This window comes from Neoarius graeffei, chromosome 3, assembly GCF_027579695.1.
Source record: "Neoarius graeffei isolate fNeoGra1 chromosome 3, fNeoGra1.pri, whole genome shotgun sequence".
Classification (NCBI taxonomy): Eukaryota; Metazoa; Chordata; class Actinopteri; order Siluriformes; family Ariidae; genus Neoarius; species Neoarius graeffei.
The window spans coordinates 22,298,610-22,314,753 of record NC_083571.1 but is presented as its reverse complement, the minus strand read 5'-3'; the positions used below and the strand labels follow the sequence as shown (position 1 = coordinate 22,314,753).

Below are 16,144 nucleotides of genomic sequence, written 5' to 3'. Positions count from 1 at the left end.
GTCACTTCCGGAAGTAGCTCGACAACTAGCTCGATAGGGTATACATGCACAAAGTAGCTCGGCAGAAATCGCATAAACTAGGTCGTGTAGCTCGATTCCGACAAATCAAGTTCAGTTCAATTTCAGCCGAATTAAGGTGTATACATGGCATTTTGAACTTCGATTTCAGTCGAGCAACGGCAGAAATTCGATTCTCTCTATGTGCATGTAAACGTAGTGACTGACTCACATGATGGCAGAGAGAGCCCACAACCCACAGATCACCCTAACGACTCTCTAGGCTGCTAACACCATTCACACCCAGCCCCCCCAGTGACCTACACCTACAGGATGACTCAATGACCCAGGTGACCTCAACGACTCTCCTTAGGATTGCTTTTTGATCCACTAGAGGATAAATACCTGGAACTCCCCACTAGTCAGACAGAACTGAAGAAGCCTTTCGGATGAAAGGTGAAACGTCTTCAAGAATTTCAAGAATGTGAGTTAGAGCCGCTCCAATATATCATGGGTTCTTCCTTGGCCCATCCTACACCTTTCCACCAAGTTTCATGAAAATGAGGCTGGTAATTTTTGCATAATGTTTCTTATAGGCAAAACAAACCGACATTTAACCTCCATGGCAGATGTAATAAAAATGTGGTGAGCATGCACATTAATGGGTAACCCTAAATGTCAGACCACCCTCACTGAAAAGTCAAGCAAACCCATAGCACCAGCAACAGAAAATCTCTGGCACCACCCCTGGCCTGCATCGGTTTCCTCTGGGTGCTCTGGTTTCCTTCCTACAGTCTAAACACATGCAAATAAGGTCAACTGGCTCCTCTAAATTGCCAGTAGGTGTGAAGGTGAGTGTGAATGATTGTTTGTTTGTTTCTGTGTTAACCCTGCAATGGACCCTTTTCACGTGACGTCACGACAAACGCGGCCACTATTTTGAACGTGTACTACCAGTAGTTTACCACAGCCAGCATTGAGGAACGGCAGCAAAGAAAGTGTTTATTTTCAGCAAGACTTCCATCATGCCACTATATTGTTGTGCACCTGGATGTAGTAACCATCAACAAACAAGGCAAGGTTTATCATTTTATCGGATCCCGACGGAGAAGATGGATAGCGGCCATTAACAGATTGGCAGCCCTCGGCATACCAACGCTTGTGTAGTGACCACTTTGTTGGAGGTAAGACGAATAAAATTAGCCAGAAAAGGCATTAAATTGGTGTTAACATTCTGTGGCGGCGAGTGTGTAACCAAATAGGTTAAAATAACCCATTGTAACCTCTTTGTTCTTCTGTAGTAGCTATTGTTGACTAGCTAATGTCAACAACATCATAGCTGGTATGTTACTGTAGCAATGTTTACGTTCAGTCATTTGGATGACTGTTAAAACCTTTCAGTCTCAAGTTTTTCCTTTACTGTATTTACTAGTTTACTGTAATTATGATCTGGCAGCTATTTACACCGGATCCAGTGTAAATAGCTGCCGGAGCCAACGTCCGAGAATTAAGCAGCGCGCTCCGGCTTGCTCCCGGAGTGCTCCGGCCGAGGTTCCGGAGCTCGCTCCGGCTTGCTCGCCCTCAAATTAAGCGGCTTGCTCCAGAGCAAGCCAGACCGCGCTGCTTAATTTGAGGGCGAGCAAGCCGGAGCGAGCTCCGGAACCTCGGCCGGAACACTCCGGGAGCAAGCCGGAGTGTGCTGCTTAATTTGAGGGCGAGCAAGCCGGAGTGCGCTGCTTAATTTGAGGGCGAGCAAGCCGGAGTGCGCTGCTTAATTTGAGGGCGAGCAAGCCGGAGTGCACTGCTTAATTCTCGGACTGGATCCGGTGTAAATAGCTGCCGGATCATAATTACAGTAAACTAGTAAATCCAGTAAAGCCGGAGCGCGCTCCGGAACCTCGGCTGGAGCAAGCCGGAGCGCGCTCCGGAACCTCGGACGGAGCACTCCTGGAGCAAGCCGGAGCGCGCTCCGGAACCTCGGACGTTGGCGTGTATGTGTATGGCGATGGGTTTTTAACGACATAGGTATACAGATCATGTGGGCCGAAGTCAGGTAAAGACGAGGGCTTCGTGTACTTCCGTACGTCAGTGAACAATCCTGGTGGAAGCAGGTAAACGTCGTTCTCTAAGCCCGCTAACCTCAATTTTTGCAAATACCTCTCCCTCTGCTCGCCCTGTAAATGCCCTACGTCGCTGGATAGTGAAGGTGTTTTCTGCATCTTGCTCCTTTTTCTTTTATGTTTTTTGTTTGTCGCCTTCCTCGCATTCAAACTGATTCAAGCCGAAGTCCACTACATGTCCAAAATGGCGGTCGCGTTTACGAAGGTCACGTGACTGAAAAGGGTCTATAGAGATCTTGCAGTCACGTGACCGGAAAGTACACAACCCCCATCTTGTCGGTCAAAAACACAGCTGAATACTGCTGCACTCGTGTACAGAATGGATCAATTTCAACCGACAGACTACACGGCTCATTTTTCTAATGAACAGATAACTAGATATATGTCTAAAATAAACGATCTACAGATTTGTGACCCTTATGGCTTTCCGGACGGAGTTTTCACGACCGGATTTTGAACTGCCAGCGGAATACCCGGACGTGTACAATTACCTCATCAACTTTCCCTCGCTGTTCAGTGGTGAAGCACTGCGTGCTTATAAACCTCTGCACAGTTATCTTTACAGAAATTCAGGATTTGTCAGCGACTCAGATGTGGCATCTTGTAAACAAGAAAATAACAATCCTCATTGGATGGGTAAGTTACTTAAGTATTGAGTATAGCACTGACCAGCCGATTATAGAATAGAATAAGGTAATTCCAAATCGTCCGTCTTGTTTACATGGATCTGGTGTTGGAGAGGTAGAGGCTTGGCAGTGGAGATTTGAGTGGCTGTTTTCTGAGCTTAGTCAACAGGCCGGCTCTGCCTGTAGCCTCGCTTTTGCTTCTGCTCCCGGCGCCGCCGCCTTCGCTTTGCTTCCGATAACAATCCATGGAGACCCCGCTGGTCTCGCCCGGAATGTTTTTTTTTTTTTCTCATCCGGAATGTTGTGCATGCGATGGAAATCGCTACAAACCGTCATTTTCTGCTGGAAACCAATGTCCAGTACGTCCATACGGTTGTAGTGGATATTGAAGTCCGGTACAGACGAACAACACGCAAAAATACACATAAAAAACATGCACATGGGAGATCTTGTAGCCGCAGCCGTTGTAGTAGAATTGTATATAGTAGGGTTTTCCAGAAGAAAAGGTAGAAGTAAAAGCAGAAGTAGAACCAGAAGTAGAAGTAGAAGGCGGAATATGGCATTTGACCTACAAGATGGCATCTGTCACAATCTGGATCGGCTGTGACGTCACATGCAAGTGCTCCATAGAGGCTTTACACCATCACGTGACCCCATAGCAACAGTAACTACGCCGCCATGACAGGGGGCACGTTTGTAGTAATTCATCTGGATGAGTAAGTTGTTATTGATGAATATGGGAAAGTTTTGCTGCATCTTTGGATGTGTCTTTGAATTGGTGACCTGCCCAGGGTGTACCCCCTCTTGCCTGGAGTCAGATGGGATTAGCTCCAGCTCACTGACGACCCTGACGGATAAGCAATATAGAAAATGGATGGATGGAGTGCATGTAAATGTTTGATCCTGTATGTAGAATTTTGACACTCTGACAACTTCAGAAAACTCAAAATAAAAACTTGTGCAGCAAATTCTTATTTTTCTATTAAATATGTATGTTGTACAATCATTCTGTTACAGAAAAAAAGAACAGTTCAAAGAAGTCATTGAAAGGCCAATATTGCCATGATGTTTATGTCCATGATGACATTAATGTCTGTGTATGTACAGTACCAGTCAAAAGTTTGTACACCCCAATCATTCATAGGTTTTTCTGCATTTTGACGATTTTCTACATTGTCGAACAATACTGAAGACATCAAAACTATTATGTGATAAAGTGTTAAAAAACAAAACATTTCTTATTTTAGATTTTTCAAAGTAGCCACCATTTACCTTGATGATGCTTTGCACACTATTGGCATTCTCTTAACCAGCTTCATAAGGGAGTCACCTGGAATGCTTTTCAATTAACAGGTGTGCCTCGTCAAAAGTTAAGAGAAACGACATCCATCGTTAATTTAAGACACAGTGTCTTCTAATGAATTTTAAAAAAACACACAAAAAACCCCACTGAATTAGAAGAGGTGTCCAAACTTTTGACTGGTACTGTAAACTTCTGACCACAGCTGTACATGCAAAATGTTGGCCTTGCTTTCATGCTCCCTCTTTAAGTGCTGATGAAGAAGACTCATCAGGTCCTCCTGACACGAACGTTGTGTTACGGTACACGGGTGAGATCACATGGGATGCTCCTGCAATCACAAAGAGCACGTGTGTGGTGGATGTCTCCTACTTTCCCTTTGACAGCCAGCAATGCAACCTTACTTTTGGCTCCTGGACCTACAATGGCAACCAGGTGATATGTAACAGAAAACAAGCCAACAAATCTCTGCATAAATACACACTACAAACATACAGTACCAGTCAAAAGTTTGGACACACCTATTCATTCATAGTTTTTTTCTGCATTTTGACTATTTTTTACATTGTAGAACAATAATGAAGACATTCAAACTATGAAACAACATATGGAACATATATGGAATTATGTGCTAAACAGGTGAGATCATCAAACAGGAAATAGTAAGTAAAATACAGTAAATAACCCTATCCCACAACAGTAATCTACATTATGTCAAAAATTGCTCAATTAAGTAAAGAGAAACAACATCCATCATTTCTTTAAGACAGTAATTAGTAGGTGTGTCCAAACTTTTGACTTGTACTGTAGACATTAATTTTGATAACATGAAGCATTAAATAATACAATAAAGAATTACCCATTTTTTTGTAAATATGAAACGTTTTAGTGCCTGTCACATAAGGAAGCGTATACAGTGTTCAGTATGTCTGTTTCCATAAACAGCACCTGAATATCTAAAAACGAACATGAAAATTTTATATTTGAAGCATTTACATACAGTGGTGCTTGAAAGTTTGTGAACCCTTTAGAATTTTCTATATTTCTGCATAAATATGACCTAAAATTTAGGTCATATTTATGCAGAAATATAGAAAATTCTAAAGGGTTCACAAACTTTCAAGCACCACTGTATATATCCTACCATTGGTTCAGTGAATAATCTTATGCCGATACTTATACTTAGAAACTGCTGCTGTAATCCTAGACTGTCCTATGCTCATCCCAGGACTCTTATTCACAATATGCTCATATTGAAAATCTTTTCATCACACTTAATTATCAACTTTTTCTTTTATACCTACATATTTTCATAATTTAGAATCCACTATCAAAGTACACCCATTAGAAGATGGGTTCCTTTTTAAGTCAGATTCTTTTCCAAGTTTCTTCCATCTGTCATCTCAGGGAGGGTTTCCTTGCTAAGGTGTTGCCTCTACCTTGCTTACCTGCTTTCAGATTTCTGTAAAGCTGCTTTGTGACAATATCTATTATTAAAATTGCTATACAAATAAAATTGAAATAATGGAAAATTTGAAAAGAGGCCAGAGTTAAAGCTTTTGATTGCTGCACACCTATTTGCACAAGTACACACAGAATGTATACATGTTATCACAATCTGCATATCTCATATCACCTATATCATTCCTCTTCTTCACCCAATCACTCTAGGTGGACATCAACATGGCTGGTATGGAGGGTGGTGACCTCTCAGACTTTGTGGAGAATGTTGAATGGGAATGTCATGGCATGCCAGCTGTCAAGAATGTAATCATGTATGGCTGCTGCTCAGACCCATACCCAGACATCACCTACACAGTGCTGCTGAAACGCCGCTCCTCATTTTATATCTACAACCTGCTTCTTCCCTGCTTTCTAATCTCCTTCCTGGCTCCACTTGGCTTCTACCTCCCAGCTGACTCTGGAGAGAAGGTCTCCCTTGGAGTCACAGTACTTCTAGCCCTCACTGTCTTCCAGATGATGGTGGCTGAAAGTATGCCTCCATCTGAAAGTGTGCCACTCATTGGTGAGTTTGGGGTGGAGTGTTTATTTTTATTAAATATTTTCTTAGCAACACTTATTTGACATTTTTGTTTTAATCAGGTGAGTGACATTGTTTTCCCATTAGTTTGGCCAACATTGCTCTTATCAATAGGGGAGAAAGGAGTGCCATCCTTTCTACCCTAAGAGCAGTGCAAGTTATGTTCTTGTGGACTCCCAGCCATGGATGATGTTGAAATGTCTTCAATGTCTATAAGGGAAATTTGTAGATGCCAACAACATTTTTGCTTGATATCTCTGTTCTACACCTCTAGTAATATATAGTATTATACCTATCTACTGTTGTCTTTCCCCATAGATCTAAATGCAGACGTCACTTTAGTCACTATTCTTACTGTGCCAGCTGAGCACTTTTTGTGACTGAAGCCCAAAAATATTTTCTTCTTACCATCTTGATCCAAAATCAAGGTCAACTGGGCCTGTTTAGCATTCTGATATATGTCACAGAACATGGGAGAATGGTAATTGCTTAATTGTACCTTGGAGTACATTTGTCTGGATATACTGTATCTGTAATCATTGTTTCTCCACTAACTGATTCAAGATTTTCCTTTAAAGGTAGACTGCCTTTCAGATTTTTCAAGTGTAGATCATAAAAAGAATTTTCCGACACGCAATTATTTTTGCTTGATGGACCGAAAGCTACTGAATACAAATCGCAGACTTCCACTTTTATTAGTTATTCTTTTTAATAGAACAATTAATGAATTTAGGTTCACGTGGCCCTAAATTCTCAGCTATTTTTTCCTGCTTTGCCATGACCCAATTCAAGATACTACATCATGCATCACGTGGTGGGCTTTCCCCGTTCGCGCAAGGCATTGTGGAATACAATTTGAAACAGGAGAGAAAAATGGAGGATGTGAGTGTGCAAATGAAATGTGAAACACCAACTACAGTAATGGAAAGCGAGAAGAAAAGACGTTATATTGTGAAGGAAAGAAAATGCAGGACCAAATTAATAAATATTGGCGGTCAGCGAGCACCTTGGTGTGATCAGCTGTTCGTTTAGCGACAGAATGATGTAACTGTCAGTGCACGGTCAAGGTAAACCTGTAGATGGCAGTAATGCAACATTGTGGATGACAGCTGCCATAAAACCCAAAAGAAGAAGGTAAACCTGCACATGGCCTTCTTCTGTCTGCTTGACTACAGGAAGTGAGAGATTTCATGCCCATTATTTGCTAGGGAATCCCCTCAAATTAAATAACTTCCCAGCCACAGAGAATGGCCTGTTTTTTATTTATTTATGCATGCATGCAATATTACAGAAATAAACATATCACAATGACCAAATTTCAGATGGAACTAAATTTCACAGATTTTATGAACTTGAAAGGCCGTCTAGCTTTAAGGTGTAATCCATCTATAAATGGAACATGTAAGATTTAACATTAAAAACAGATTTAATTACTTAAAAAGCATGACCCTGGAATGTAAAATGTTTTATATATTAAATGTTTTGAATACTGGAGATTTCTATCAGTGGCGTAAAGTGTAAGAGCACACAGTAGTTAAGAACCAAAATTCTACAACCCCAAATCAGAAAGAGTTGCGATGGTATGTTGAAACCTTGAAAACAATGGTTTGTAAATAATCTTTGACCTGCATTGCACTCAAAGCAGTACTACAGCACATTATATGAGGTTTTATCTCATGAATTTTATTGTTTTTTTTTTTTTTTTAAATAAACACTGATTTCTATTTTGATTCTTGTAACACATTTCAAAAAAGTTGGGACATTAAAATTTATAATGTTGCCATTCTTTCTCACAACACCAAATTATGAAACATTTCAGATGTTATTTTGTCCCATTCTTCCTGCAAACAGGTCTTAAGGTGCCCAACAGTACGGGGGGGGTTGTTGTCATATTTTTCATTTCAAAATTCTCCACACATTCTCTATTGGGGACAGAGCGGACACACCTTCTCCTTCCACAGAGATGTGTGCAGAATGTGATTTTGCATTGTCTTGTTGAAATATCCCTGGAAAAGATGTCAGCTTGAAGGCAGCATATGTTGCTCCAAAATCTCAATGTATATTTCTGCATTAATGCTCCATCACAGAAGTGTAAGTTACCGTACCTTTGCCAAGGGCTCTGACACAACTCCATACCACAACAGACCTTGGCTTTTGGACTTGTTCCTGGTAACAGTCTGGATGGTCCTTTTCATCTCTGGTCTGGAGCACACGGTGTCCATTTCTTACAAAACAGACCTGGAATACTGATTCATCTGACCACAATACACGTTTGCACAGTGTAATGGTTCATCCCAACCTCTGAGCCCAGAGAAGTCAACAGCGCTTCTGGACACAGTTAACAATAAACCTTCCTTTTTGAACACTAAAGTTTTAACCGGCATGTGAAATGAAGTTGAACAGACAAAACATGAATTATCTTGGGTTCATGCTGTCTGCAATGAAATCCAAGTCAAAGTAAGCCATGGCCTAAAGGTTAGAAAATCAGCTTTGGAACCAAAAGATTTGATTCCCTGGACCAGCAGGAATGGCTGAAGTGCCCTTGAGCAAGGCACCCAACCCCCAGCTGCTCCCTTGGCTACTCTGGGTATGTTGTATGTTGCTCTGGATAAGAGTGTCTGCTAAATGCCTGTAAGGTAATTTAGAAATCACTGCTTTCTTTTTTTATTTGGATTTTCTATACCGTCCCAACTTTTTCTGATTTGGGGTTGTATCTGGAGACTGCCATTATCATGATCTTATGCTCATTTCCTACATGTTCTTATGTTACAGGTAAGTACTACATAGCAACAATGACTATGATTACAGCCTCCACCTCATTGACGATCTTCATCATGAACATTCACTTTTGTGGTGCAGAAGCTAAACCAGTGCCCCACTGGGCCAAAATTCTAATTATCGACTACATGGCGAAGATTTTCTTTGTGTATGAGGTGGGAGAGAACTGCACTACTCCTCAAAGTGAACATAGCTCACCTTTTGTTGAGGACCCACTGATTAGTCTGGAAAATTATGACTATTTCTCAAACAGTTTTTACAGCAGTCACTTACAGAATGGGTCGATTAATCAGTATAACATGTATAACTGTGGCAAAGACTGTAACTATGCCAGAAATCACCAGTCAAATGACTACCATTTCAACGCCCTGCACATGGCACATATGTCACCACAGTTCTCATCAAGACAGAAAACACACCAGCCCAATTACATACACCACACTGGGCGAGATGGTAATGCAGTTAATCTGAGGGAGGAGAAACTGAGACAAAGTGATCTCTCTATTCCTGAAAAACTCAATGGGTACACTTATGAGCATAGCACCAACTATCAGCACAATAACGAGTACACCAAAACGTACACACTGGAAGACTACAGTAAAAAGACCAGCACAGAAGAGTGTGCTTTCTGTGTATATGCTCAGCACCAGAAAGTGGTGCAGAACATTGAGTACATCGCCAATTGCTTCCGGGAGCAAAGGTCAAACCAGGCCAAAGGAGCAGAGTGGAAGAAGGTTGCCAAGGTAATGGACAGGTTTTTCATGTGGGTGTTTTTCATCATGGTCTTTCTCATGAGCATCCTCATCATGGCCAAGGCATCTTGAGATCAAGTGATACTAGTTGTTTTCAGATATTGAAGACATGAGTCATGTGGAGAGATATTATCCATTCTGAAGAAGCCTAAAGAAGAAAAAAAAATAGTAGAAGGTGATGAAAACTGATCCTTACCGTTACATGTGTTCTTAAAGCATTACTAGTAGAACACTACTAACTAGTGCTGTGGTAAAATTTTTATTTTTAAAAAAATCATAGAGCATATAAGATGGATCATGCAACGTAATTAATGGAAATCATATCCCACAGAATTGGTGAGAAATGTGTGATGGATTATTGGTGTAAACTGAATTAAACTATGAAATACAAGTTGGCGTCTGACAGCTCTAGGTTCCCGGTTCAATTCTGAACTCATGGTAGTGTCTGTGAGGAGTTTCTGTGCATGTTCTTCTTGGGTATACAGTATGTGAGGTTCCTCTGGGCTCTCTGTTTTTCTCCCATTACCAAATGTTATGTCGCTAGGTGGAATTGTTACTCTGAATTGCCCCCTAGTGTGAATGAGTGTGTCCCATTGGTTCAGGATGGATTGCGAACCTGATCAAGATAAAGCACTTATTAAAGATTAATGAATGAATGAATGAATGAAAAAATCATACTATACTCTGTATATTTTAAAGGCATTATATTAAACAGGTATTAAAATATATTCATGAAATTGTTTCTTGTTTTTCTCTGGATGTATATAAAATGATATTTCACCTTCACATACCTATAACTTTATATCCATAAAGGTAAACATATTACACTGATGTACAGCAGATAATTAATACAAATGCATTTTTTCTTTTGTTCTTCCATCCATCCATTATCCATAACCACTTATCCTGTGCAGGGTTACAGGCAAGCTGGAGCCTATCCCAGCTGACTATGGGTGAGAGATAGGGTACATCCTGGACAAGTCACCAGGGGCCTCATTTATAAACGATGCGTATGCACAAAAGAATGCGTACGCCACATTCTACGCAAGCTTCGGTATTTATAAAAAGTGAACTTGATGGTAAAATGTGCGCACCTCCATGCAAGCTCTGACCCATGCGTACGCACACAAAAAAGGGAAACGCGGAAAATGCGACCTCAGGAGGAAACGGGGAGAACGACCCGAAATTGGTTCAATAATCGAAGTTTAACACAAACATAACATCGCGCATCAAAGACGTGACTGACTTAACATTTATAATCCTTAATTTTGTGCACTTGTCAAAAATAACATCTTATTTAAGGCAATAAAGACAAATTGATAGGCTATACATTGTATGTTTTTGCAACATAAGCAGTAGGCTAAGTTTTGTTAATTATCCACTTATGGCTTTCATGCATGTTGTGTCATTTTTCAATATTGATCATTAGGCTATCACACATGTTGCTTGTTAGGTTGCCTACTCTGTAAATAGTATATAAGAGGGATTTGCCGTGGTAGGTCTTATGATGCACTATGGTGTATTTGGCATTGCTGGAGGATGTGGCAAATGGAAGAATTAGGAGAGAGCGAGTCTTCAGAGACCAACAAGATTTGTTGGCCAATGATTATGAGTGGCTCATGAGCCGATTCAGATTGCCACGAGCTGTCCTTTTACACCTGATAGCTGAGTTGGGCCCAGCGTTGGAGAGAGGTACCCACCAGAATCATGCCATCCCAGTCTCACTGCAAGTGCTGCCTCGCATCGGCTTTCTGGCCACTGGCACTTTTCAGCGAGAACTGGCTGACAGGTCCGGGATATCGCAGCCAACCTTCAGCCACATTTTGCCAGAAGTGTTAGGAGGTGTAATTGGTTTATCACCAAACTACATCAAGTTTCCTTACACGGTGGGTGAACAGGCAAATAAAAAAAGCGCAATTTGCAGCAAAGTCCGATTTCCCAAATGTGATCTGTGCTATTGACTGCACTCATATTGATATAAGGGCACCGAGTGAAAATGAATTTGCCTTTGTTAACAGGAAGCATTTTCATTCCCTCAATGTCCAAGTTATATGTGACGCGGACATGGTCCTCACAAATGTTGTCGCCTGGTGGCCTGGTTCAACCCATGATTCATTTACATTGAGACATAGCAGCGTTGGGCAGAGACTGGATGCTGGAGCTGTGTGTGATGGTTGGCTTCTGGGGTGCGGGTGATTAATGCGTAAATCCTGAAAGTACTTGTAACCATTCTTAGACCATTTCTAAATATTCAACCCTTTACTCGTTCAGTTATGTTGTAGGTGACAGTGGGTATCCGCTGAAACGGTGGCTGCTCATGCCATTTATGAACCCCCAAACGCCTGAGGAGACCACTTACAACCTGCGCCACAGCCAGGCGCGCGCTGTTGTGGAGCGCATCATCGGGCTCCTGAAGGGCAGATGGCGTTGTCTGGATGCCACGGGGGGAGCGCTATGTTACAGACCCGAAAAGGTCTGTAGGATTGTTAGGGCCTGTGCTGTGCTGCACAATGTGGCACAGCTACAAAACGTGCCTTTGCAAGCTGAAGAGGTCAACCTTGATCTCGACCCCGATCCCTATCCCCAGGCATTCCACCCAAACGCAGGAGCCATGTGCCAGCGTGAGGAGGTGATGCGCTGCTTGTAAATAATTAGGTATGGAAACAAATGATTACTTTTTAAGAAATTCTTTAATGCTGGCATTTAATGCAGACAACTCATTTTTTATTTCTTTTAACTCCCGGGCGACCTCGCGGACGGCATCCATATGTTCCCGCTGCACCTGCAGCACTGCATCTGTTAGGATACGGGCGCTGGTGGCTGGTTTCGGCATGGATGCACATGCTTCGGAGGCCGTGGACGTCCTTGGGACCTCCGCTGCCGCAGCCGACACACTGCTGGCCTCACTGGCACACCCAGCAACTGCGAGGGAATTTTTTTGTTAATAAAATACTTTTTCTGGATGAAGACTCATTTCAATTAATTTCACACCCATTTCAAACAAGGGGGCACACGTGCAATGTGAGGTGGTTCCTTGATATACAACCAAAAAAAAATTACATACCCGAGTCCTCGGCTGGTTCATGTGGCCCAGCATCGGTGTCACCCTCCTCCTCACGCACAACTCCACTCAGGAGGGTTTCCCCTATAATGCCAGCCAGTTTTTGATCCAGTGGGGTGAGCTCCAGCTCCCCCTTCCCATTGCATGGATGCTTTGGCGGTGTGCCGCGATCCTCTTCTTGGCGTCCACCTTTATGTCGGACCATTTTTTTTTTTTACCTCTGCCATAGTACGGCCTTGTGAAGCTACAGAATTGACCGCATCGGCCACATGCTGCCATTCACATGTTTTTTTCACATTTGTAACTCCCGTACTATGGACTCCAAACAAAACAGCTTGACGCTGCTCCACTTCATCTACTAGCACTTCAACTTCACAGTCGGTGAAGTTGCGCTTCTTTGTCTTTCCTTCTGTTTTGGGCATGTTGTCCACAGATATCAATATTCATTAAGGGCGTTTCGCTGAATATTTATAGGCAATTGTGGGTGTGTCTTGAGGTACGCACAGGTGCCGCAAATTTAGAGTGGATTGTGATTTATAAAGGGAAATTGGCATGGAACGTGCGTGCGCACGGTTTTATAAATCAGAATATTTCTGTGCGCACGCACATTCTGAGTTTCATGCGCATGCCATATTCTGGCGTAAATCCTGCGCAAAGTTTTATAAATGAGGGCCCAGGTCATCGCAGGGCTGACACATAGAGACAAACAACCATTCACACTCACATTCACACCTACGGTCAATTTAGAGCCACCAATTAGCCTAACCTGTATGTCTTTGGACTGTGGAGGAAACCCACGCAGACACTGGGAGAACATGCAAGCTCCACACAGAAAGGCCCCCTTCGGCCACTGAGCTCAAACCCAGAACCTTCTTGCTGTGAGGCGACAGTGCTAACCACTACACCACCATGCTGCCCCCTGTTCTTTTATTCTGTAAAACCAATCAAAAATATTGTGCACATTTAAATCTTAAAATACTGGATTCATACAACCCCAAATCAGAAAAAGTTGGGACGGTATGTTGAAATTGAAATTAAAACTGAAAACAAGGATTTGTGAATAATCTTTGACCTGTATTGCACTCAAAGCAGTACAACAGCACATTATTTGATATTTTACCTCATGAATAATATTTTTTTTTTTCAAAATAAACACTGCCCCAATAGCAGAGGGTCGTTGAAACGACGTAGAGTTTTGGTCAGAATGGTCGGTTTCCGTCGTACGTCAGAAAATCAACGTTGAAACGGCGCCGTGAAACGTCGATTTCTCCACCGTCTGAGAGGGTCGATTTATCACCGTTGAATCAACGTGGGTAAAGGTTGATCTGTCGACCGTCAGAGAAGGTTGAATATACGACGTTGAACCATCGTCACTTTTGCCGGCCAGTTTTCAACATTGGTAGGATGAGCAACTGGCCCGTAGCCAGGGGGGATCGGAGGGTTCGTTCGATCCCCCCCCCGCGACACCGCGCCCCGGACACACACGCCTCAAGATTACTCAAGATTTATTCATTTGTTCATGTCCGATGAATATACATTGATTCACATTTAAATTTACAATATCAAATCCAGACTAATCAAAAAAGAAAAGTAGACTAAGTGAGGACGAGTTAGAAAAACGGGTTCATTTCTCCTATGTTTATGTTTACACGTTTTGTTCAGACTGCTTTACACCCCAATCCAGTGGGTGGCGGTAATGCCCCCATTAGACCCCTTTCACTGACGTCACCCGAAACCGGAAGTAAACAAGCCCTGCGCCACATTGGAAGACCAACAAACTCGTGATTTGGGGGAAATAAAGGCAGCGCGCGGTATGTGAACCCACGAGGCACTTGGTTCATCATAAACCTACAATGGTAAACTTTTGTGCTGTGTTAGGGTTCTAACAAAGCTGATGGGAAAGGTGAAAAGAAGTCTTTCTACAGAATACCAGCTGTGATTGAGACACAAGCAAACCAAGGAGCTTTCTGCCGGGAGACAGAGAGAGGATTTAGCTGCTTTATGCAGAGCGGATCTGAATACTTCAAGTCTATTTTGTTACTGGTAAGTCACTAGGCTAGAGTGTTGTAGAACATTTTTTTAAAATGTTTACTGAATAAAAACATCCTTAATTTTATCAAATATTCTCTACTCTATTTCATTTCTTTCTTTTGTTTTAATTTTCCTCCCTCCATCCCTCTTTGGATTTTAAATATAGTTTTTCCCCATGTCCAAATAATGAGGTAGGGTGGCATTTAGAAACCCATAGCCTACTGCTGACTTTCTTTATCAATGCTGCATCAAATTAATTTTGGTTATGTTTTTCTGTTTCCATGTACAGGTGTCTGCGCCGCAGGAGGAATAGGCCACAATTATAAATAAATCATAAAATGTTTCTAAGAACTTGTTCAAGTGTGTTCTGTTCCTTATAAATGTTAAAAGTTATGCCTCATTAGATAGCTTGACAAACATTAGGAGAGGTGCATTGTTGCATGCATTTTTATATCCTGTTGTACATTAAACAGGACGTAGCCTCCGCACATTGATATAAATTAAGTTTCACTTTCATGGTTGAAGTATGCATGTGTGTGTTCATCCTAGGCAAGAGCCCCGATGCTTTATTGTTAGCTAGTTTAATTTAGCCTGTTTTGCTTAATTTGTAGCCTTCCTGTTGTACATAAAACAGGAAGTAAAGTTGGATGAATCATCGCCGAAAATTCAACTATAAATCGACCGAAATACGTAGTTGAATAAAGGGTGAAAGGGGGTCTATTCTCTGTCGACCACCAGCCACTTTTCAACGTCGTATGAGCAAAGCGGTGTTGAATCAACGTCGGTGATCGACGGTGATTCGACGGCGTATAGGTCGAAGAACATGCCGATGATTCCACGTCGAATCAACGACCCTCTGCTATCTGGGTGATTTCAATTTTCATTCTTGCAACACATTTCAAAAGTAGTTGGGATGGTAAAGCATTTACAATTTTATAATGTTTCTATTCCTTCTCACAATACTTGAAAATGTCTAGAGTCTGAAGACACCAAGTGATGAAACATTTCAGGTGTTATTTTGTCCCATTCTTCCTGCAAACAGGTTTTAAAGTGTGTAACAGTACGAGGTCACAGTCATATTTTTTCATTTCAAAATTCTCCACACATTCTCAATTGGGGACAGGCACCCTCTTCTTCCACAGCCATGCCTTTGTAATGTGAACAGAATGTAGTTTTGCATTGTCTTGTTGAAATCTGCCTGGAAAAGATGTCAACTTGAAGCAGCATATGTTGCTCCAAAAATCTCAGTGTACTTTTCTGTATTAATGCTGTCATCACAGAGGTGTAAGTTACCTTTGCCAAGGGCTCTGACACAACCCCATACCATGACACACCCTGGCTTTTGGACTTGTTCCTGGTAACAGTCTGGATGGTTCTTTCGGTCATTGGTCCAGAGAATGTGGCATCCAGTTCTTCCAAAACAGACCTGGAATACTGA

General features: G+C 41.9%; 1 protein-coding gene across 1 annotated transcript in view; it reads left to right on the top strand.

Annotated features, from left to right (window-relative positions):
* The window catches only part of chrna9a (cholinergic receptor, nicotinic, alpha 9a), an 83,030-nt gene extending 73,344 nt beyond the window's left edge, over positions 1-9,686 (top strand). The window contains exons 4-6 of the mRNA XM_060915623.1: positions 4,295-4,478; positions 5,715-6,069; positions 8,857-9,686. Of these exons, the coding sequence (XP_060771606.1) occupies positions 4,295-4,478; positions 5,715-6,069; positions 8,857-9,686 (1,369 nt within the window). The remainder of the gene's footprint in view (positions 1-4,294; positions 4,479-5,714; positions 6,070-8,856) is intronic.
* Positions 9,687-16,144: the final 6,458 nt, after the last annotated feature.